Consider the following 24470-nt stretch of genomic DNA (forward strand, 5'->3'; position numbering starts at 1 on the left):
AATTGTTACAACGCCTCTCAGAGTTATATCTTTTATCACCTCTTCTGTGTAATATCTTGTGTTTGCTGTCAGACTACAGTGGTGAATATAGAACCTCGAAAATTTAACTGTCGGCAACATTGAAACGGACGTTAAGGGCCGATTTTATGACAAACATAAAAAAAAAATTCGATAGACTACATTTTTGTAGTATTTGAAACAAGTAGAAATGTTTACTTTTAAGCTCGAAGTAGGCGCATAATTATTTGTTTACATCCCCCACCATACAAAACAAGTACCCACCACGTTTTACACAGGTCGTTGGTGTTAAAATAACATTTACTATATATCACGTTTGTTTAAAATATTTGTGTGGTTTATGTCTCATGCTAAAAGATGAGTGATCATCATCCGTCAGATGAGTCGCTAACTCCATTACCTAGATATGCCACGTTACACATCCATCAAGCAGGCAAGTTGTCATTTCAGAGTGTGAAACATCCAGCCCTCGCTTTACTCTTACCCTTGTAAGGTGGAACTGAGGAGAAGAAAAGATCACGAAGATAAGGAAGAATTTTAGCAACAATGAACATAAATGAAGACCACTGGCGCACACTGGGACTCCAGGCTGTCGTGTCAGTGTACACATCAAGTACTCGATGCAGCCTCTCCTCGCCTCATTCCAAAGATCTCACACTACACCATTATATTCTGTCGTCTGTCGTATTCTCTACCATATTATTAGTCGGTTCTCGACCAGTCAGCCCCTGGACGGTAGCTAGCGTCTATCACTCAGTTAAGTCCTGGATATTGCTTCGTGAACTTCAGGTGATCACTAAACTAGAATAATTAGTGACGATGATACAAAACGAGCATGAGCAGAAATGTTCTGTCTGTTTAATAGATTAGAAGTCTTGCAATAAAAAAAATTTTAAAACAACCATTTCAACTTCTTTCTGTCAACTGCTACCTGTTGGATCATAGAGAGACTCGTATGAGATTATTGTCATTAAGCGTACCTGAGAACTTAAGCAATAGATTATCTATATGTATCAAGTGACAGCATACATACAAAATGAATTATTCATTACTAATAATATTTTAAACAGAAACGCTAACAAAATTGCATTTTTTTTTAACCAAGAAAACTACACACAACTATATTTTGTAGATAACAGGTCCTGTAAAATCTGCTAGTGTATGCACACATACACATCAAAATAACTACAGAGAAGATTTAAAAGACAGGATGTATAAATAGGCTGCAAGGCTGTTTGAAGTTAGTCCCTATTTACTACTACTAACTACCCAACAACAAAAATATCATTAGTAACCATAATGTTTTTCAATATTGTAGTTAGTAATAAAAATTTTAAATACCACAGCCATATACATGAAGTAAATGTGAAATGTACATAATACCAGAGAACGCTGTAGTTTTTTGACAGATGTTATTGGTAAAGAGATTATTTTACAAATAAAACAGAGAAAAGAGAGGTGCGTGCAACACACACACATAATTAATTATATATATATATCTGAGAGACAGGGAAAGAGGGGTACATTTTAATTATCGTGGCTGTAGCTACTCTATTTTGTTAGGTACTTGCAGCTTGTGATGATAATAATGTTATTGTGTTATACACCATTATTTGGTCACTGTAAAATACACCATTATTTGGTCATTGTAATAATGCTTTATCTCAAAGGATACCAACAGTAAAATACATCACAGGATTTTGTATGCTTCACAAAATTGTATGTAGATATATTATTGTATATTATATAGATATATTATGTAGATATATGATGTAGATACATTTCACCAAACTTGCAATAAAAATGGCTGGCATATACGAAAATATATATGATCAAAGCGATAGGCACTTGATGAGTAAATATAGTTTAAATATGAGTAAATATAACATTACTGAGATATTTGCACTCTGGGATAAATAGTCTTATCATAATATGTACACAGCAAGCAAAGAGAAAACACATTATACAAACACGAATTGTGAGCTTATCATTTCATTAATTAATCTTGATAAGATAAACTTTTTTTGAGGTTTGGGGGGATGCCGATGTTGTATACGAACATTAGTAAATAGTATAAACATTTTTTTTTTCCACAAATAAGTATACCAATCCAAATAATGCCACATGGCCTTAGTATACGCTCTGTTTTTACTGATCTCTTTGCAGTCTTACAACACATTCAGACGATTCTCTGTCTTGAGCTAGCATTTCTACTCGCATTTGTTTCATTGGTCATACAAGGGTGAAATCGCCATAAAACCTAACAACAGTATAACCTTCTGGTCGGATTCATACATTACAAGTGTCCGAACAAGTGAAAAAGACCTGCAACTTCTCAACAAGGTTCTATTGAAGATAAAATATATCGACAGAAATTGTTTCCCACAATCACAGATTGCTGCGATTCAAAACCAGCTTGTGAAGAGAGAGAGAATAACATATAAGTAAGCATGATACCAGACTGAACAACATCAAAGGCGCAGTAATATCAGAAACCAGGTGGAATTGGTGTTTTACGCCGAGCCATCAACTAAGGCTACATCAAGGCATCCAGCCCTGTAAACAGTTGTCAAGACCAGGGGAAGATATCGACAGTTTAGTGCTCACTGTTGCAAAGTCAATGAATTGTGATCTTTAATTACTTTATTGACAGATAATTGTTAATTGTAAAGTGAAGTGAGCCTGGCTTTGGCAGGGGTGCCGTGCTATAAAAGATCACCGGTTATTATTCATCCCGTCGGCAGGAAAACTGACAAGGGACACCCAAGGCTCACGACTGTGAGATCCACATTTAATGCATTTAAAATGTGGGTGATGTCAGCAGGAGGAGCCTACGTGTGGTCGTTGGCGTCAGCTGTAAACAGATCGCTAGTGTTGCTGATGGTCTGTGAAAGTGGTGCTCGCATGTGTGCACTGTGCACTTGTTTGTGCATGGCGAATACTTACGTACAAACATAACGGGCTCTGACGTAGAAATTACGTCCCCTTACTACTCTATTTTTGCTTTTTAACGCATTTTTGAATTACAAAAGATGGCTGCACCCGGACACTACTAGGGCAAAGCAAGAATATGAATATATTTACAAAGTGAGTGTCCGGATGCAGCCAGCTTTGCAATTATAGAAGTAATAATAAAAAAAAAGCAAAAACAGAGTCGTAAGGGGACATAATTTCTACCTTCCGATCATCTATGTATGCGGTGCATTGTTTCATATAATCTGATGTTTCAGCTTTTTATTTTCAGGTATCACTAACTTCTGGTTTAGATTCCGACATTCTACCCTCTACCACTAAACACTTCCTGCGATATATCTGCCTCTTCTCAGTTCTTATCATTTTTTGACATTTGACATTTTATTTTATGTAGTCAACCCATGAGGGGCATGGAGAAATTTTAACTATACACAATGAACTGTCCATGCATCCAAAGCTGGAATACACTTACACAGATAAAAGATAAACAAAAGTAAAAACAAAACTGTGTTAAGTAAAAAAAGGAAAAACATAACAATGAGGCTAATAATGGTTAAGATATTAAGAACTTTTGTACCGCATTACCGTTAGTTACTTATGCTTTTGCGCTGCTGTTATTTGTTATTTTTCCGATACATTATTTATTTAACAGCCCGGTGATGTGGGAAAATCGTTCATTTAGGATAACCACATACCATAAACCTGCGCCTTCAGTGGAACCCCTCTGTTCTATAGTTAAGCTGGTTATTGCAAGAACAAATAAAAATATTGTCTAAGATTGTCTGCTCGGTTCTCTATAAGAGAGTTGCGATGAGCTGCAATCTGTCCAGTTTTCTACCAGAATATCACGAAGTCTTGCAGCATTTCGGTCATGGACTGTTCTGTCTCCAGCCCCAGCCCAGCACACAGTCCAGTGAGCTTAGCACGTGCCGCCTGGACCGTTGGAGCCCGCACGGCCACGCTGCCCAGAGGCTCCTCCAACACCGACGACTCGTGGACGGAGTCCCATTCGAAGCTGTCGGCCAGCTGCCGGAAGATGACGCTTCCTTTGTCGTGCAGTCGCTGCAGATGGCTGGGGGTGACGGTGGTTGAGAGGGCTTGCCTGTGTCGGGACGAGTACAGCACCATACCCATCAGCTGCCCCCGGTCGTGGCGGGCCTGCTGGCTGCAGTAACCCTGCACCAGGCTGTTGGGGGCCACCGCCTGCACACCGCACGCTGCCATCAGCGCCAGATGTAGCAGGTCGACGTCGTAGAGGGCACGGATCCACTCCCGAAAATACCGGAGGCCTCCCACATCAACGCGGAGCCCCACCAGGCGGGGGCCGTACGCCGTCATCGTCAGCTGCACGTTAAAGACACCGTTGGACAGGCTCAGCTTACTGCAGATTGAGTCAGCTGCCATCAGCAACTGGCGCTCTTGCTCTGCAGCAGGAAACAAAGAAACCTCCCAAAAATGTGGTCACTGATGTCACCTGTCACTAGTGAACCGACCGAATTCTGCTGTCGATATCACCATCAGTCTCGGGTACATAAGCGAAGCTTTGATTTCTGCTGCAAACCTCGGTAGTAATCAGGACTAGATGTGAACGTTTACAAATTTGAGTGAACTTGCTATGCTTGTTATTTATGTACTGGAATGATGGAATGTAAGGAAACAGAGCTTTATATCATTTGCACAGATAATAAAGGTTGGGTGGGGGTTGGGTTGTCTTACTCAAACCAAGCGTGACAAACAGAATGTGTGAATACTGACAATTATGTATAATATTTCTAACAAATACAATGAAGAATGCTATCTAGTCAAGTTTATAGCCATGTGTCTAGACACACATTCTTTCGTAAAACTGTAGAGTGAATTACATTTCCGCTATAAATTGATTTTAAAGTTTCATTAATTTTTTTGTTGTTACCTGAATGTGCCGGTTGCTAGAGTTCTGGTTAACAGAGTCAACTGTACCAATGGACGACTGGATAGCCAAGCGAGAACTTTCGTTCTGACAGTAGTCGCGGCCCCTTATCACCTGGACCGTTTGAGACTTTTGGAAGGTCATCATACGAATAACTTATCGGAATATTTATTCCTTCATTTTTATCGGTAGGACGCCGATAACCAGCCTGCGCTTTGCAGACGACTTCGATCTGAATCCAGGCACAGAGAAGATCTTACCAACAGACTCCCCGACAGCGCTATTGTCTTCGGAATGGAGACCACCACTAACAAGAACAAAGTCACGGTTAAAACCAACGGCATCGACAAAGCCCATGATATACAAACCGGAAAAGAGGGAGTTAGAGACGTAGATGAAGTCAGGGGGTAAAAGTTAGCTGTAGAAATAGATAATAACCCGTACATGAACCACAACCGCTTTCCCGGTTTCTGGAAGTGTGTTTTGGCGATCCTAGGTCCTGTCAAAGTGAAGATGTGTCAAGCGAAAAACAAACCGGACGAACTTACCCTTGGACAGCACAGACGGCATGGCGGCCGTGGTCTCGGATAATGAAGGCAGCCGAGGAGGACCTCTGTCGGAGACGAAGGCGGCCATGACCTGGCCCTCAAATATCACGAGGTTCACGTCGTGGTCCGTGCCCTCCAGGCTCCTCGTCAGCACGAAGGCGTGCACAGGGTCCAATCCCATGTCAGAGGGGTCTTTGTCGGAGAGTAGCGCGTTCTGGGCCTGCTGCATGAAGGTCCTGGCCTCCTGCAGGGTCTTGACGTGCCGCGCGCCTCCGGTCGGTGGGCCGTGCTCCAGCCGCAGAACGGCCGGCAGCGGAACCTGCCCACAAAGGTCACGTGACAAACCATGTAATTATTCTATTTTAAGCCTTATGGGGGCCAGATTTACGTGAGGGCAGTGCTCTTCTCATCTCCCTCGATGCCTCACCTTCCCCAACCCTCTGAGCAACCATTCCTGCCAGCTGGGTCAAGTGGGGGAAGTTGGCTGCGCTGCTCGGGTATCGAACCAGCGCCCCTTACAGTTCTGACACCTGCTCCCTAACCACTTCGCTATCCACTTTACCTTACTCTTTGACCGTAACCTTATTAGTACCTGCTCCCCCTCCGCTCACCCCCTTTTTTCCATCTCTCGCTTTTACCTGTTTGACGGCGTGCACCAGGTCCTCAGGTGACGTCACTCGCACGGTGGGGCTGGCGTAATGGTAGGTGTTTGGTTGGTGCGGGGGCCAGTACTCCCCCAAGAGGGCCTTCATGACCAGCCCCTTGGTGATCCCCATGGCGGAAGCGTAGGACGGCGCATGCGTTAAGCCCAGTGCTTCTGCCACCAGGGCGGCGAGTGCCACGCAGTCCTCCCCGCCAGCCAAACATCCGTGAACGCGTTCCACGTCCGCTTTCACGCGGCGAGCGATGACATCAGCATGCTCGCGGTCGCGCGAGTGGTCGCTCAAGTCATATGACAGGAACCTGTTCACATGCTCGCGGGCGAAGTGATCCATGTTCGAGTCCACCAGAACTATCTGAAGATGAGGATGTAAAAAAGAAAGCGGTCAAGTAAAGAAAACAAAAAAAAAAACAAACAAAAAAACAAACAAAAAAAAAAAAAAAATCTATCCGTCATTAAAGCATAAGATAGGTAAGGGATGAAGATAGAGGGGGATAGTGTAAAAAGAGCGGCCGGGAGTTGGGGAGGGTAGGAATTAGTGTTTTACAAGCTAGGAGGTATTTAGCAGGCCCTGTAAACATGCAGAGAACATGCCGGAAACGAGATCTGACCTCAGACAGATTATCACTCTACTGGTGAGAAACGCTTAAAGTATCATTCACTCGGTTCTTAAGATAAATAAAGTAGGTTATTGCAAAAACAACAACAAACGCTTGACCTCACCGCATTAAAAAAGTATAGGGTTCTATTATTCCATTTGTTCGTTTACCTTCACTGCTTTGGGTGGGGTTGGGAGACGATAGGGGATAAGAGGAAAAGAAAAAAGTAGTGTTCAGTACGTTTTAATTTCTCACCAACCTTGACTTCAACTATCTTGATGGTTGAAGAAAAGGTTGACGGGTTGAGTTCCGTAAAAGTAAAAATTCCGTCAAACTGAATTTACCACCAACCTTCACCCCAAAGTCTTGAGCATCTTTCCACAGAGTCCTGTTGGCGAAACCTCCGGTCCCCAACACCAGCACCACTTTGTTTTTCATGAGGAAGCGTTGAGACCGCGCAATCATCGTCTGCACCAAGGTCCGGGTGGCTTGACCCCTCACCTCTTTGTCTGAGGATTCGTAGAGAGAACTTGCATACAGGCAGTCGTGGGCGTTCACCTCGATAACCAAGGGCGTTATAACTCCGTTCATGCTGGTCAGTATAAAGTCCATTCCTGACACACACACAACTAAAATAATGAATGCTTATTTCCATTAGAAGGCAATATCATAGGTTCTCACACTGTGTTGCTAAAATAAACCTTTTGGCAACATTAATGTAGCCTTCCAAAGCTTAGAAAAGTAGATTGGCTGTTTAAGACTTATTAATTAAAGACCACGTATGCAACTCAGCCCAGATGTGCACTGAGAAGCGGGAAGAAGAGATTTACTTCGAACTTCGATTAAAACATGATCTCTGTACACTTCTTACGAAAAATCTGTTGATTAGAAAACAAGAAAGGAGCAAAATGTTTTTGAAGACACACACACACACAGGTACACACCCTTTTCGAATTTGATGAGAAATAATTATCTAGTTGCAATGTTAGACGCACGGAATGTCAGAACTATGCAGTAAACACCCCGGTGTGTCGCACTTTTACCAACAGTCGGAGGGCAGACACGCCATCTTCCTCACCGATCATCTCGGTCTGCGCGGCCACCCCTCCCCGCTCCTCGGCGCTTAGCTTCTCCTCCAGTCTGATCAGCGTCAGCATCAGTCTCTCCGACGACTGCTTGATGCTGTCCCTCAACTCCTGTCGCTGCAACGGGTCCGTCAGGCCCCAGCGCTGCAGGGTGGTGTCCAGTGACGTGCCGATCGTCTCCGAGCCGCCGAACGGTGAGCCGCCGTCGGCCACACCTGTGAACACCTGGAACCGCAACACCGGCAACATCAAATCACGATCGTGCCTTAAAAAAACAAAAACAGCATCAAAACAGTGAACAGCTGGCTCCATCAAGAAACAAAATGCGGGTGGTGGGTGGAACTAGCTACCTGCGATCTTCATTGCACGACCGACAATGTTGTAAGTTATTCATTTTGTACTGTTTTCAAGCTACTTTAATTTTCCCCCTCTTAATTAAGTTCATCACCACCTGCTTTGTTTTTAAGTTATTAAATATTTATGTTAGGCATTTCACAGTGTCCAGGGGCCGATTTATCTTCTTGAAAGAAATTAAAACATAACAGATCTCAGTTTGTGTAATTTTCTTCCTGCCTTGCCCTTTTGTGAAGGACATACCTAGGTGCCAGGTGTGAGAGCGGCAAGAAGTGCTTTGATGCCCAGACCTACCTGCGTCATGCGAGCCCCGTTCTGTGGAGTGCGGCACGCGATCGCTCGAATCCTGAAGCTGATGTCCCTGTCTGATAATGAGAGCATGGGAAATGTCTTCAACATTTTATTTTTGAAAGAGTTGCAATGGTGGAATCACAATAAACACTCACAATTATTCCTGGTAGTAGTCATACTATCACCCAGATTTGGTGTATCTTGTATTGATCTTTACCCAACTGTTGGATCAAAAAAAAAAAAAAATGTGCACGCCACCAGTCCATTAAATTAATTTTTCAGCATACTTCTTATTGTACGTAATTATGACAGCACCTTACTGAACGTTCGTAAAAAAGCAGCAGGCTACGAATTACACAGAAACAAATACTGAAGACAGGACAAATTATTTCCGAAGTATTCTGAATAAATCGTCAAGCAATCAAAGAATGGTTTAGAAAACTTTTCGCATATCCAGTGTGCGCGTGCCCGTGTGCGTTTGTGTGTGTGTGTGTGTGTGCGTGTCTGTGTGAACGCGCGTGTGTGTGTGTGTGTGTGTTTGTGTGTGTGTCAGTGTGTGTGTGCGCGCGTGACAGCAAGCACAAGACGATAGCCAGCGACACACTGGACATCAAGCTGACCGTGCGGGTTGAAAGCGTGATGGCCGATGTTGGTGGGCGGAGCAGGTTTGAAGACCTTGTGGAAGGAGTCCAGCAGGATGCCATCATTTTGATCGATGCGGCTCCCTAGCTGCAGGATCCCTTCAACGATAGAATTCACGTCGTGGACGTCGTGGAAAGACACACCTTTACAACAGTTCCAGAGAGGGCCAAACGGTTTCACGACCACCTGCAATGGGGGAAAAAGTCAATTCACTTAAATCGTCTCATGCCGTTACGTAGACACTGTGAGCCCCTTACCCTTCATCGCCTTTTCTGCCACCAGGCTACCAAAGAATTCACCAATATTTTTAAACCTTTAGTTTTGTGTGTACAATTTTACAGAAAATTATTCTGAAATCACCTGCTCTCTAGTCTTGCGCCGAGGCACGAACTGACCTTGTCATAGGGCTTCATGGCCTCTTGCGCCAAGAAGTTCTCGACGAGCGGTTGGAGCCACTGTGACGTCATTCCAGTCGCCGGCCGCGTGTGGACGGTAATTTTAGGCATGGCCTCGTACATGTTGTCGTAGACCGCCATGCCGTGCTGCGGCAGCAGGGCCAGCGTCACCGGATGCTGCACGCCGGACGCCGCGCACATCATGCGAGTCAGCAGCTTGTTGTCCGTGCGGCGGTTGAGCTTGAGCGAACTGGCTACCGGACACTCCAGGTCAAAGGTCACCAGCTTCTCGCCCTCGTAGCGCCGGCCGTCCGTGGTGGAGCCGTTGAGGTGGTTGATGACGTAGGTGACGCGGCGCGGCGGGTCGAAGCTGTCCAAGTAAGTCTGGCCGCCGGCGTCGGCCGTGATGGCCGTGTGCACCAAAAGCGACGACAAGGACGGGTCTTCGGCACTCGGCTTTCGCGACGCCCATGATCCTGTCATCAACAAGAGAAAGCTGCCTGGGCTTTGGCGATTTCCTGAAAAGGAAGAAACACTACATGAACATAACTATTCAAAGAATTAAAAACGACTATGGATTTCGCGGAAAAGCTTATACTTTGACGATGATTCTGGCAATCTTACCTTACCATTTAAACTAGGTAGCCATGGTTACCGATTCTTGAACTCAACTCTCACCACATTTAAACTGCAGCACCCTCGTCCAGCTCCAGTGGCTTCAATCGATCACGTGATTTCTATACCTACTGTCGGCACACGTGTTGTTATGAACAGGAGAGTTGGATGTGTGTATAGTTGGATTGCTGTCTGCCAAGACCAATGCTTAGCCTCTTGCGAAGTTCTCCGCTGTTAGTCTCGGCGAGCCTAAACAAAGAATGTGACTAAACCGGAAGCTTTGTAGTATCATGCCTCGTTTTAGTAGCTAACTGGAAAAAAAATGTCTGCCAGCAGTCCAGTAATACAAGTTCGTGATTAAAGGCAGATCATTGAAGGCTCATAACTCCAAGCCTCAGTCCGCTCTGTCCAACTGTTCAGTTCCGCTCCCTTCTGTTCAACATCCTCGTACCCAGTCTCTCCGCTCAAAGCTCCTAATCCTTAACTTGTCTGCAACACGTAGATTGTCCTTAATGACGAGCGGCGAAGATACCCGAAAGATTACCCAGGATGCTCCACAATGGCATAAATAAATGGTCTCGTTGCCTTTCAGAATAACTCCTTTAGGCGGTAGCAGACTACTGAAGGAATTCACGCTCTCCTTTCAATGTACTCAAACATCTTCTGCGTACGCCGTCTTCGACAGGAGCAGACGACTTCGTATTATCCAAGGAAAAAAATGAAAAAAAAATTGACATAAATAAACACATTCATTGGACAGAATCGATCACGTGGCCTATGGATGATAACTCATTTCACAATCTCGCCCAGCATTCCTACTGCGTTGTAGGTCGAGCACACTCGCTCCTCGATATACTAAATTTGAACCAATAATTATAATAACAATCGTAATGATAATACAGCCCAAAAATCTACGCATGCCGGGTAAGAGTTACCAAACTTTAGCCGAAGACCGTTATCATGCAAAAGTTCGTTTGTTGAGATTCGTTTTCTTGTTGTGATGTGAACCTTTTCCCACGTGATCGTTTGCCACGCCCCCTCCCAGACCAGGACAGGAAGCTGAGGGATGTTTATCTGAAGAACAGCCGATAGAGCAGCGGGTGTGGTTCGATCTGCAGGTTCTTCTAACGAACAGTGCAGGTGTCCTCTTTCTGACGACAGCTTCGTGGATAAAATTCCGAAAGAATGATCGCAAGGGAGTTGAGACTGAGTGTTTGTTCATTGTTCATTCAGCCTTTGTGACTAAATAAATCTCACTGGTGTTTACACAGAGCCAGCCGAGCTGAACGTGCTTTACAGCCACACACACACAGGGTGGAATGCCAGTCGCCACGAGGAATGTCAGCATCAGTGAAAGGAAAGGGAGAGATGGAGGAAGAAGCGGTGTGGGTAGGGAGAAGAAAATGAAGGTAGGGAGAAGAAAAATTACATGGGGATATAAATAACTAAATGATAGTCCCATCACTTCTTCTTACTTGACGAAAATGATAGAGATGAAGACGAAGTCAACGAAGTCGACAGTAAAGATGACAGCGATGACAATAAAAAAGACGACAACAAAGGTGCGATAAATAATACCAAAATAAGTGATTTACCCTCAAAGAACGGCGCCTGGCTCTCTTGCAACTCCGCGAGGTAAACAATCGTGATTTCGTTCCCTGCCGGACATCTTGGGTCGTCCCTCCTGTCCACCGTGGGCGGCCGACCGGTTTCCCTCAGAACTCTCTGCAGGAGGAAGAACTCTAGCTGCACCGGGCACAAGGACAGTCCCCGACACACCTTCTGGTCGCCGTTGCCCTCGATGGTGAGGTCGGCCTGCAGCAGCGCGCGGTGGAAGCAGTCGTAGTTGACACCATTCTGGGACAGGATGGTGTTGTGGTCGGCGTCGCGGCCCAGGTGACAGTAGATGCAGTAGCAGCGGGCGTCCTGGACCTTCTCACACGTGCTGTGGTCGCATAGCGACTTCCACTTCCCTTCGAAAAACCCGCGTTGTGGGTAGCGGTCACAGTCCATCTTTTCCGCTGGGAGACTTTTCTCCGATACCTGAACAAATAAAAAAGTAAATAAATAAAAAATAATAATGTTCTCTCCTCAGGGAAGAGAAGGAGGTAGACAAATATGGCGGTTATGTCGGTGTGGTGTGTGCAGTTCACCTCGTACACTCCCGGTGAGAAAGGAGATCCGCAAATGCCCCGCGTGAGGTGTAACTACAAACTGTGTCACAACACGTCTCTTTATACACTCCAACCACGACAGCTCGAGATCCGGGAATCAACGAGCGGATACGGCGGGTGGTAATGTGTTCCACGCGATACTCCGGTGCAGCTGCACGCAGCTGCAGTCATGCGCGTGGCGCACTGAAGTGAACGAACGCCGCTGCCACAAGCAGGCCAACACCAGTCTCTGGCGGTTGAGAATGTGACGGGTCGAGCTGTCTGTCTACTCGTCTACTCACCCCCGAGCGTGGCACGCACAGGCAAATTCAAAGATGGCTCCCGAAGCTTTCTGCGCATTTAACTTCTCGCTTGGTGTTGATAAAAGCTTCGACAGGGAGTAAAGTCGGTCAGCACCCAACGTCAGCCCGAAGGTCGCACGCAGGCAGTGACACGGAACGCGTTATAGGCGCCCTCCGCTCGAGCGTGACCCGACGTTCGATAGAAGGTATAGACACTGCAAGTAAGTCTGTATGGTAGAGCGATTAATTTGGACTTGAGAGAGGCACGAAAAGTTCTCAGATTACCCAACTGTAAGACGATGCTGTACTTCCCGACATTTCTCCACCAACGGACGCTCACCACTAGTGACGTTTGATGATTTAAACCGTCTTAGGGGAGTGTGATGGTGTTCAGAATTAGCATGATAATAGCTAGTCGTCGGCAAAGTCGTCATAAAATGTTTATTGCCGAGCGCAGAACGTGTGAAGAAATATGATTTGGTGAGATGCAGGTTTTTTTTTTCTTCTGCGTGTTCTGTCTAAAATATTTGTTGCGACTAGGTGATAATAATGAATGAAATGAGTATGTGTTACTGAGAGAATGAGAGAGAAAGGTAGAATTGGTTGCATAAAATAATACTGTAGCACAAGTAAAACAATGTTATTTATCTTCAACAATTAACTACAGTGCAACCCATCTCACTCACACAAAGGAACTGAAAACTCAATATAAAAAAAACCCAAAAAACAAACAAACAAACAAACAAAAAAAAAACAACAACAAAACAAAACAAAAAACAAAAAAACGGAGTACACAAATGCAGAACTCGTGAAACATGGAAAACTTTCATCACACTTACTGTTTCTTGTTTTTCTGTTTCAGGCTGACAGAGAAATGAGAATTAATAAATTTGTTAACAAGGTACTGAATGTTTCAGCGACTGGTGGCTTGTGTTCTTTGAAGTTTTTGCTGCAAAAGTGGTGCAGGAGGTCGACAGGTTTTTCTTTGTACACGATCTGTCCAGTGAGGTGGTGAGCATCTTCGAAATGTACAGTGCTTCGGTGGTTCGAACCAGACCTTCCTCTTTGTTGAGTTTGACGGTCAATCTCCCATCAATGTATATCCACATGGAATATATTTATAATAATTGTGAAAGCATAAGGTAAAGGCTCTTAATAATAAAACATTGTTAAATATGTTTGGCAGTATTATTTTTTAAAATTTCCTCCTCTTACATTTCAGTTTTGTCCAGAGGCCGTCCTGTAAAAAAAATTTGTAATAAATGGTAACGAATTCGCCCTCAGGTTTTACCACAGGCTTTCATTCAATGAAGCTCCGTCGCTTCTACAAATTGAGGGATCATCTTGGCAAAAATACCATGTAGTGAACAGTTTTTTTTTTTCTTTCAAATAACCCATCCAGCCAACAAATCTCTCCGTCAGAAAGCTAGTGGTATCTCATGATACGGAAATAAAAGAATGTAAGAATGTCAACATCCCTCCGGAGTGGAGGGCGCGTGGGAATGGGGAAGAAGGAGGCATGGACCGCACGAAAAGTGAGGCTGAAAGCTACGAGTAGATAATTGACGACAGTTGACGAGGGTCCCTGAGTACCGACCCAAGTGCACTCACTGTCGTCACGGCTGGTTTGTCACAGCTTCGGGCCGCTCTTACAGGTGTGCTGTTGCGGAAAGCTATTTCATCTAGTCATTCAAAGCAGTTCACGAAGTGAAAAAAAATTTTGAAAGAAAATGTTCGTGTAATGTTTAAGTGGGTGTACATGTGTTCAACGTAGGGATTTTTTTTTTTTTGTGGCTCACTCCTTCCCCAGAAGCGTTGGGCGCCCTGTGACCTGTATCCCACTCCTCCATGCACTCGGCACACTAATTGTCTGATTATACGCGGTATCAATTGTACGTTGTAGTTTTCGATGGAAGAATGCTTCCACGTATAGAACAATTTCACATTCATTTCCATAGCCCCGTGCAAGTCAACTGCATCCTCCACCGCTGGCCCCCAATATCAAAATCGAGCATAATTACTATGTCTACTTATACTTATTTCCATAGCCTCAGCCACTTCTGGTATTGTATTGAAGCCTGTCGAATGCGTTGTTGCATATTTGTTGCTGAGCCAGGATTAAGAATGAAAAAAACTTGATTTTTGTAGGCAATATAAATTGAAAAATACATTCCATTTTGTCCCCCAGAGTTGGCAAAAAAAAAAAAATAAATAAAATAAATAAATAAAATAAAATAAATTTCTTTAAAAATTCTCTGCCCCGTTCTAAAACATAATCAATGGTTTATTAAAATGATGAGAAAGACATTCAAGAAATAGGCAAAATATGCTCCACATCAACCCAATAATTTTTAAAGGGGACTCTTTAGATGAGATACAATGACAGATGATGACATACATAGTTTTATCAAATGTCAAACTCCTGAAATCAAACAATTTTGACACAGTCCTATTTATATTTTAGCAAGCTAACGGAGAGGGGCACATCAAAGGACATCAACAAGATAGAACCTGCACACAAAGTATGCGAAAAGCTTGGGTTCTCGGTTGTTTATGATGTTTTCAGCTGCTGTATCCCGGCCAAAGCTCGGCCTTCTGCGCATTACAAACAAACACAAACAACACACATTCATGTGGCTCTCTCTATGTGAAGTTAATGGGAATGCCTAATCCTTCTTATATAATATAATGTTGATGAGGGATCTACACATGAATACATATATATCAAGGTAGCAACAGGAGCAGATGACACACATGCGTGTCCCTAGTTGTCTGTCTTCACATACAAGATGTTCACTGAAAGTTGATGTTGAGAGAAACACAGGCCACAACTGCGCAGCTGCTCCTAATGGATGTACTCCTTCAGCAGCACTAGAAATATTCAAGTTTCAACTGCATAATCGTATATAACATATAATCATCAGTGGTGATCATGCTTTGTGTTCAGACCTCCAATGAGTGTGAATTAGTTCGAATTCCGTTCATGCAGAGGACGCTGTTTAAAAAAACAACACTTCCCTTTCGTCACTTCCTGTCTTCTTGACAAATCCAGGTGCGATTAAGAGAAAAACAAATTTCTCTCTTCGTCATAACATACCACTGGAATATGTTTTGTGATACTTTATGCTCTATTTCCAGCGATTTCCGCTGAGCACTGGGGTTAAAGTTTAACAGCATGAGCGGCTCAAACTGAGATTGGCAGCAAGCTTCATAGTTTGTGTTCAACACAAGAGAATTGCTCACAGATGCAAGCTTCAAATGGAGGATACTGTGACCTGCCAAGGAATGAAAGTTTCTTGTTGGAGAGCAGACAAGGAAATAGGAACATACCAGAGGCCTAATGTATTTACCCCATCATTACTTGGAATACTCATGTAAGGTTGTACAGTCAGAGTATACAATCATTATCAATTTATTAGTTATCTTGTATGTTTGGAGACAATCTCTCATTAACCAGATGGGTGGTTGTAATGCGTTAAGGGTGTGTTAATGCCTGGTTGTACATCTCTGCAACCTTTCCATTGTGTCAGATTAATGCTTGAATTTTGGTGGCCATAGGACACTACCGAATTGCTAAGATTTTATATCATTGCAAAAAAAAAAAAAAAAAAAAAAAAAATTATTTAACCTAGTGTAGTTGTTTATCGGCCCATGACACTAATATTGACACTGGTCATCGAAAATTACTTTAGTTGTAACCATATAAAATCCTGTATTCTTGTTGGGACCATTAGAACTCAAGTTTAGCAACCTACCTTTCACAAAGAATGACTGGACTAGTCGTCTTGTACAGGACCGGCTCACTATCTCCCAAAATAAGCAAAAGTGGCGAGTCCTGCCAGCTGCCGCGTCTATGTGTTCGCCTCAATGACATGTTGACAAGTTACAACTGACTGATTTGTAGTCCAAACATGTCATCGATCTGTAGCCCTACCTGAAACCTTACTCGAGGCCCCTCTCATTAACCTGATTTAAGTAGCAGGACTCGCTAGTTATGGAGCGACGGCAAATCGATGTTCCGATGCTCCGTGACTTCGTATAGTTGTCAAGGCATGTCCAGTTGCTTGATTGGCTGAATCAGAGTATCCCCCATCCCAAAATAAATAAATAAATAAATAAATAAAAAAGCTCGACGGCCAGCCCTGCGTACAGGTGTTACATACAGAAAGTGTCCCGAAACCAGATCTGAACCCAGTTCCTCTGCAGTAGTGACAGTTGAGTGTTTAACCACTCCCAGACCCCGTAAAATACGGTTTTACGTCCCGTCAGGACCTCTTTGTCGTTCATTATAGGAAAAAAAACAGCCGTGACGGATGGACACTGCTTTATACCTTCATACATACGGTTATGCAAAGATGTACGCTTGTCCTAGAGTTCCCCATGATGCCCCGGAACAACGATCGACTTATACAATTTGAGCGGCACTATTGTAATTCTACGGCGGGCGCATCAAGCGAATGTGTGAAGCAATATTTATATTTTTATTATTAGATTCCTGTACCCGGGCTCACATTCGCATGTGCCTCATTTGGTGTAACTACACATCATTCTAAATGAAAAAGGACAAAGTGTAAACCTCATCGTTCTGCACAGGTGTGTAAAGGTGTGCCTAAACCACCCTGACGGCAATGCCCTTCATGTACCGGATGGGCTTTTAACGAACACTCCCTCGCACCCACAATAGCCAAAAAAAGGTCCAAAGCCTTCAATGGTGTGGGCTGGGCCTTATTACCTTCACTCTCCCAAACCAACTCTCCATGTATCGCCACAGCACAATACATGTGTTGTGTGCAACCAAGCAACGCCAGTCTGCTTCAAATATCTATACGCCTCATAAAGTAGGTAGCGTCACCTCCCTCATGGGTAGGGCTGATTTAGCCTCAATACATGCATACAAAAATAAATGAATGGACCTAGATAGGCAAATGGTTATTTTTCCAAAACCTTGCTCGGAAATCTGAACTAGCTGAAGTACACGAGAAAAATACGGGTAGGAGGAATTTTTAATGTCGCTGATCGCTGAGGACGTTCCGTGCTGACTGACTGTTAACTTTTTTGTATGAGGGGGAAGAAGTGCATACACATTTCGAAATTACCTATTCAAGTGCCAAATTTTCTGCTTTAATATATCAAAATAAAAGACTAGTAGATCATGGAGGAAAATAAGAAATATCTGGTGCATTTAATTTAATTTAATATTTTCAAAAGCTTAGCTAAAATACTGTATGGGCGAGTAAGCGTGGACTTTTCTCAGCGACTGCATACTTATGGGTCTTCTTAAATAATGTCATTTAACCGACATGTGAGATGTCACATCAGCAAACATGCACAAAATGCATAGCTGCCCCCTCCACTTTCTTTTTAATGGGTTCAACCAATTAGTTGTGTATGATTTAGAAAAGGTCTGATTTAGATTAAGAAAGGAAATGTCAGTCTTTTGTGACACAACAGGTCTCTGGGCAACTCTTGGGTGGCATGGTTCCAGCTCAGGTGTGCAAACTATGTATTGGAAAATGGCAGACAGAAAACTAGGTTTAGGCACTGAATGAAAAAAAAAAAATCGCCACCACAAAAAAATACTGTAGAACACCTCGAAAATCATATTTCCATATTTTCCTACATAAAATATGAAAATTTTCTACTTGGGCGAAGAACAGAGACCCCTTAAAAATCTGAAGAAGGGGTCCCTGGGACCCCAAAGAATTTAGCCTTAGCAGAAGCCCTGATGAGCATTTCAAAAATAATTTGCTCATATTGCTTCCATAAATAAACCCACATGCTAACATCCATACAAATATTTAGACATTAAATACAGGCATACATTACCCCATTACATGGTATGGACAACTAAGAGTGAAGTTAATGATTTTTAAAAAAATGTCTTAAGTTTGGCATGAATGCTAAAACTAGTAGATTTAAACTTTTTGTGAAAAGAAAACATAAAAAAGAAAACCCAACCAAACAAAGGATGATCTTTAAATGAAAGCACACAACTGCCTTGATTTAAACAGCAAAACAGGAACTTGTTTATACTATACTTTATTTGGTTTTCTTTTTTCGTTTGGGAGGTTTGGTTTGGTATGCTGCTTTGCCTTGTCGCTTGGTTTCCATTACTTCCAGGTAGTTCTTCTTAGTTTTCCTGCAAAATATAGATTAAATTTAGTGACATCAGTCATATAAAAAAATGATGCAAGTCTTCAGCAAAAACCCACCTGGAAAGTCTTTTATTATAAATAATGTGTGGAAAACATGATTCCTGAAAGGATTTAAAAGTACACTCTCTTTAAATAAAATTTACAGAAATGAGCATTTTATAACAACACTAAAAACAAAAATCAATAACTGAATGTACCAGAAATTCTATCATGAAAAATACTCTGTATTCTGAAAGAGTACTTCTTAAATCTCTTACTTTCTGAATTCCATGTCTGCCATGAGTTCTTCCACCATTGTAGCCTTTCGTTTCTTCTTGGGGATTCTATGATGGAAATCTTGAGCTCCACTGACTATTGTACCAAACTGTATTTTAAAAAAAAAAGAAACTATGAACTGCAATGCTAATTTTCTACTGATTATGGATAACCTTCCAAAATTCATTATAAGTGGAAAGAGACAGACTGAGAGTATAGACCAGGGGTGCTAACCTATGGCCCGCAGGCCACATCTAGCCCACTCATTATAACTATACACAACAAAATTTCATTTTTAACATCATGATTCTGGCAAAACCGCCATGTTCTGACCCTGAGATTTAATATCATGTCCTGTATGGCAATAGGGCAAGAAAATGCTGGGCGCCACTGGTGTAGATAAACATACAGAACGAAGCTGTAGCAAAGATAAAGAGCTACACAGGCTGACGTAAAGCATGGGCAATAAGCAAAAGGGTGCTACCCACACTCAGGTTTGTTTTAATGCTGAGAATTTTGCCTGCAAAATGTTTTATGCTTAAACGGAGCTTATTTGTCCCCAACGCAAAAGTTTTGCATCATCAAAAATGACATATTTATATGCCAACACATCATGCTTGTATGCTTTGCTTGTGACAACAATGCTTTACAATGTTTTGAAAAGGAACTTAAAAAGTTTCAAAGTCTCACGCACCTGGAAAAACTTTGGAGCTTTGATATCTGTGTGTTTGTAATGACGCTGGGTGTCTACTGTGCCCCTCATCTTCAGCACCATCAGGTCTAGCTTCTCTTCATCTGTTGGTTCCTCCTTTGCGTGCATTCCACCCCAGCCTTTGCTACTCAACTTAGCACGCTCTGACTACAAACAAAATCCAAATGTAAGAAAGCAGAGTTATGCAAGACAAAATGATCAACAAGTGGTAAGATAGTACTGTATTGGTCCAGACAAACAGGTTCAGCAGTCATACTGCAAGGCAGATCTTGGACCTACATTTATTAAATAAACATTGGGATTGATAAAAAAAAAAAGTAACAAGTTTTAAAAGAAAACTAAGGAATATTTTGCAGCTACATTTACACCATTGTTTTTTTTTTTGCAAAACAAAATTACTCAAACTATAAACATAAACATAAAATAAAAGAAGGTGAAGACAGAAACTGAGAAAAGGATGGATGAACGAGAAAGGCAAAGTCCTAAGTCTGATATACAAGTGATTTCTAAACTCCACCAGATAATTTATATAAGAAAAACTACCAGTGGCACAAAACTAGAGTTTTACTATTAATAATAGCACATACAAATAAAAATGAAGACAAGCTCAATGTGTGGTAAACAAAAGACAACAAACGAATGGTTAGCCATCTACAAACAGCAAGATAAGTAAACAGATGGCACTATGACAAACGTGAACAAAGTGCATGGATGAAAATGGAGAAATGAGCTGGCATTTCTTAAAGAAGTGGGTTTCGAGATTGGACTTGAAATTGGACAGAGCTAGTTTCATGAGAAAGGGGGAGAGAATTCCAAATGGTGGGGCATAAGTAAAGTCGAAAAGCCTTGGCCAAATTTGAGAATACATGCATCATAGTGCATCTGACATTACTTGTTATCTGCTATCAGTGAAAAACAATATTTCAATAGGTCCAAGAACATGGTTTATTAAAATTGTATAAACCTTTGACAGCTTCTTCTTCTGTCTTGCAGACAGCATGCGAAAATCACTTGTTTCCTTCTGCAGAGCATCGAGCCTTGATGCCTTCAGTGCCTAACAACAGCAGTGAAGTATGATGAATATTATCAAGCCAGCACAAGCATAGCATTGCATTCATATTCAGAACTAAGAACACAATTGCAGAACTTAACAGATAAGTTTCCAGAAAAATGGAAATCATTTATATATATATATAATAATTGCTAAACATAGTCTTCACAGATTTACTAAAACAGAAATGAACATTTGCACAAACATTCCTAATGTTGCACTGTGCATGACTTTCTAGGCCCCCTAACTCCCAACAAAAATGCTGTTTGAAAATTGGAGATTTAACAATATAGAAAAAATATAGTGCTCCCTTATACTCTCTTTTAAATTTTTTGAAAATACTGACAAGTACTGAAAGCATGTGCCCAAAAGGCAATATTGGTGAGTGGGGAAAAAAAATAATGCTTAAATACTTCCAGACTGCAATGTGGATGCCTCTGAAATGTACTCCTTTTTGCTACAGTACGATTACCATTGCCAAAGTCCAATGGCAAAAAGAAAACATCGAAGTGTGTACTTTGCAAAAGATAACCAAGCTAAATATTTATTTATGTGTATGAAGAAAATAATTAAACCAATACAAATTTCCTTTCTTACCAAAATAAATGTTGAAAAGGAACACAGTGAGGTCAACTTAGACATGAACACCTATCTATCATATATACTGTAAGTTAACTGAATAGTTTTAATGTCATAAATATAAATCAAAATTAAAAATCTGCTAAAAATCTGACAGTTGCACATGAATAAGCAGTACTTATATCTTCTTTTTGGTTTATCCTAAACATTTTCCACCAAGAAGATAATAAAACTGTTCCCTCTCTTGGTTGTTTATTTTGCTCATGAACTGAAGGCCTTAGGTATGGTAACACATTTGTAGAAGCACAAATCAGCACGAATTATAGATTATTTTTGTCATTACTTACATTGACCCCCTCACCCCCAAAAGTTTGTTTAAAATACCTCTTCAGCTTGATGTTTGTGCATTTCAGCAATGGTAGGTGGATTCCAGCTGTACTTCTCTTTCCTGTCCAACATAAATATATTTTTAAAAATTGACTAGGACGGTGCAATTAAAAGCTATCTTGTTTATTGCTGCATGGAGTATTGAGAAAATGATTGAAACTGCACCACTAACTAGAATGGGATACACTAAAATACATTTTAAATCTATGGAAAAAATGACTGGTTTTTAAATGTGGTGTAAAAAATTTATATAATAAATTTGCACTTAAGTTATGTTTCTGCTCATTTCTTGAAAAATAATAACTCTTTACCCTTTGTTGCTATCTTCATATTTCTGTTTTGTTTCAGGTAATTTTGATGCATTTGAGCTGCATCCTTCACCTTCCCTGTCTTTTTCTTTAGATAAAGCATGTGAATGGTCATCCAAGTCTGATGCATCTGAGCTGCTTCCTTCATCTTCCTTGTCTTTGTCTTCAGGTAGAGCATGTGGATGGTCATCCAATATTACCTCCTCTTCTATGTCTATCTTTTTCTTTTCTGCTTCTTCTTCCTCTAGCCTGTTAAAAGTAGTAACTATGTTATATGATTACTACACACAAGAGCTAGAGTGCCAATCCTAAGTGTATATGCATCATTTATATATGAACAGTAGATGTGATAACATTGTGAAACTTCTCTAAACAAGTGCACAACTTACACCGACTGTTACAAATGAAACTCAAAATGAATAAAAAATTATTGTAGCATAACTAATACCTTTTACAAATACATTAATACTATGAAAGTACACAATGTACGTAAAAAAATGATATCAAAATCTTACCTTGCTCTCCAATACACACATTCTCTTACATACAAATAATAAGTACAAAATTTGTAAAGCGCATGCTCACACTCCTAAGGAGTTTGCTGCTAGTGCTTAAGAACAAGAGCAAAACATGGACAGCATACGAGGGACAGGAAAACAGACAAATACCATATGAACTATAAAAGAATAAACAACTGTACTAAACGAAGAAAAATCTGAAATACAGAAAACACAGAGGAACCTAATAAAAACAAGAGATGAGATTAACAATCCTGACATTGTGACTAAACAGCCAATAACTCAACATGGTCATAATATTCACAATCTCATTTTAACATGCTCTAACAGCACAGCTGATCATAAAACCAAAATTCTGTGACAAACCTTTCAAGCTTTGCTATAATACCATCATTTTTCATTTTATGAAACAGCAGGTTAGCAAGATTCTCCATTCGTTTATTCTCAGGGTTAGTTTCATCTTCGTCATCACTTGAAGAAAAGGACTCCATTAAAAAAATTACTTGAAAGAAGTCTCCCTCCTACGCTGTTCGTCTTTTCCAGCGACAACGTGAGTCTCACGAACAGTAACTCCCGAGAACTTCGGAGTGCCGCTATCAGTAATCTCCCTTGGCGCCCTTTCGTCCCGGTATCAGTTATACATGTACAGTGGAACCTCGGTTAACGAACTTAATCCGTTCTGGAAAGCTGTTCGTTAACCGAAATGTTCGTTATCCGAAACAATTTTTTTCCATAAGAAATAAAGGAAATAGATTTAATTGGTTCCCAGCCCCTGTTGACTCGCTATTTGAAAGTTACAGGCTGTATATATATAGGTATTTGTTTTAATGAGAACAGTTATAATGCAATATAAATGGAGTTAAATAAACATAAAAACATTAACGAAAGCATTTAAACAGAAAACTTGCCGTTTTGACGGCGTGGTTGGAAGCAGGTGTGGGGAGGAAGGGGTGGAATTACTGCTTTGAATCCCCTCTCCATGAGCACACGTGACATTATAAAATCGGGGAGACTTCCCTTTTCTGTAGCTTTGAGGTTGAAGAAAAAAACTTGTCCAGTGTCTGCTTCTTCTGCCTTTTTTTGTAAAACTCTTCGGTAAGACGACATCACATATCCGACAGACGCATGCCACCTTCATACTTTGAAATCATTTCCTTTTTCAATTCATTTGTTGGCCGCGTCCTTGTCATTACCTCACTACTATTAATTGCTCTTAATCTTCTTTGGAGCCATGATTGAGGATTATCTTATTAAAATAAAGCACAACAATCACTAAATAAGAAGGATGCGCACAGGTAAGGAACGACTGATCGTAACTGTCTCGAGCGCGAATGATTACATGCTGGTCGGTCACGTGTGGTTCACGTGGCTGTTCGTTATCCGAAATTTTGTTCGCTATCGGAGACAAATTTTTAACGAAATTTTTGTTCGTTATCCGAAATTTTGTTCGCTATCCGAGACAAATTTTTAGCGAAATTTTTGTTCGTTAACCGAAAAATTCGCTATCCGAGGCGTTCGCTAACCGAGGTTCCACTGTATTGTGATTCACACACACACCTAAAATGAAGGCATCAAAAATTAATAAAGATATCATAAACTATGAATAACCATTCAACCTTATAAATGATCCAAGAGCGAAAATAGAGGAAGACAAATGCTGTATATTGTTTTTAATCGTGTGGCTTTTGAACTGAGCGCTAACAATTATAAAGCCATATATATTAATATTATTATTAACCCATATATATTAATTATCTTTTCAGAAAATATGATTCTTCTTCGTCTTGTTGTTGTTGTTGTTATTGTTGTTATTGTTGTTGTTGTTGTTCACCCTTCACGTTTCAAAGAATCAAATTTTTATTATTAGGCGATTGACCTATTGGATTCGTGAGCTTTCCATGCTAGGGTACGTAACCACGCACACCGTTACTTTGCGAAAAGTATTATATAGTATAACAAT

The 24470-nt window shown here is 41.4% G+C and overlaps 2 protein-coding genes and 1 long non-coding RNA gene across 7 annotated transcripts; 1 reads left to right on the plus strand and 2 right to left on the minus strand.

Annotated features, from left to right (window-relative positions):
- Nucleotides 1–859: 859 nt before the first annotated feature.
- LOC112575131 (carnosine synthase 1-like) lies at nucleotides 860–16623 on the minus strand. Of its 4 annotated transcripts, none has more exons than XM_025256737.1 (10): nucleotides 16301–16623; nucleotides 11686–12133; nucleotides 9476–9993; nucleotides 9059–9266; nucleotides 8442–8512; nucleotides 7787–8018; nucleotides 7060–7322; nucleotides 6087–6464; nucleotides 5449–5767; nucleotides 860–4415 (listed from the first exon to the last, which is right to left on the minus strand). In XM_025256737.1, the coding sequence occupies exons 2-10, from the start codon at nucleotides 12101–12103 to the stop codon at nucleotides 3826–3828; spliced, it is 2997 nt and encodes a 998-aa protein (XP_025112522.1). In that variant the 5' UTR covers nucleotides 12104–12133; nucleotides 16301–16623; the 3' UTR covers nucleotides 860–3825. The 4 variants fall into 4 exon arrangements, with proteins under 4 accessions (XP_025112522.1, XP_025112519.1, XP_025112521.1 ...); XM_025256734.1 differs by lacking the exon at nucleotides 16301–16623 and adding an exon at nucleotides 12831–13411; XM_025256736.1 differs by lacking the exon at nucleotides 16301–16623 and adding an exon at nucleotides 12546–12683.
- Nucleotides 12614–13723, plus strand: LOC112575134. Of its 2 annotated transcripts, none has more exons than XR_003101569.1 (2): nucleotides 12614–12751; nucleotides 13408–13723. It is a non-coding gene; the product is annotated as an uncharacterized LOC112575134 (long non-coding RNA). The 2 variants fall into 2 exon arrangements; XR_003101568.1 differs by having other exon boundaries at nucleotides 12632–12766.
- Nucleotides 16624–18567: 1944 nt separating the features above from the next.
- LOC112575132 (deoxynucleotidyltransferase terminal-interacting protein 2-like) lies at nucleotides 18568–23089 on the minus strand. The gene is made up of 7 exons (XM_025256738.1): nucleotides 22877–23089; nucleotides 21996–22241; nucleotides 21682–21745; nucleotides 20632–20721; nucleotides 19650–19814; nucleotides 18958–19064; nucleotides 18568–18684 (listed from the first exon to the last, which is right to left on the minus strand). The coding sequence occupies exons 1-7, from the start codon at nucleotides 22999–23001 to the stop codon at nucleotides 18585–18587; spliced, it is 897 nt and encodes a 298-aa protein (XP_025112523.1). The 5' UTR covers nucleotides 23002–23089; the 3' UTR covers nucleotides 18568–18584.
- Nucleotides 23090–24470: the final 1381 nt, after the last annotated feature.

Source organism: Pomacea canaliculata, linkage group LG11 (genome assembly GCF_003073045.1).
Source record: "Pomacea canaliculata isolate SZHN2017 linkage group LG11, ASM307304v1, whole genome shotgun sequence".
NCBI lineage: Eukaryota > Metazoa > Mollusca > Gastropoda > Architaenioglossa > Ampullariidae > Pomacea > Pomacea canaliculata.

Bases quoted from the DNA above. Each gene is read 5' to 3' on its own strand.
- LOC112575131 (XM_025256734.1), bottom strand. From the start codon at position 12,863: ATGTCGGGAAGTACAGCATCGTCTTACAGTTGG. The intron at 9,994-11,685 runs GTAAATCACTTA...CTTCCTTTTCAG, and splicing joins CCAGGCGCCGTTCTTTGAGG to GAAATCGCCAAAGCCCAGGC. The intron at 6,465-7,059 runs GTTGGTGGTAAA...CCTCATCTTCAG, and splicing joins CTCAAGACTTTGGGGTGAAG to ATAGTTCTGGTGGACTCGAA.
- LOC112575132 (XM_025256738.1), bottom strand. From the start codon at position 23,001: ATGGAGTCCTTTTCTTCAAGTGATGACGAAGATGAAACTAACCCTGAG. The intron at 20,722-21,681 runs GTATTTTAAACA...TGCTGTTGTTAG, and splicing joins ACAAACATCAAGCTGAAGAG to GCACTGAAGGCATCAAGGCT. The intron at 19,815-20,631 runs GTTTATACAATT...TTTTGTTTGTAG, and splicing joins AGAAGAAGAAGCTGTCAAAG to TCAGAGCGTGCTAAGTTGAG.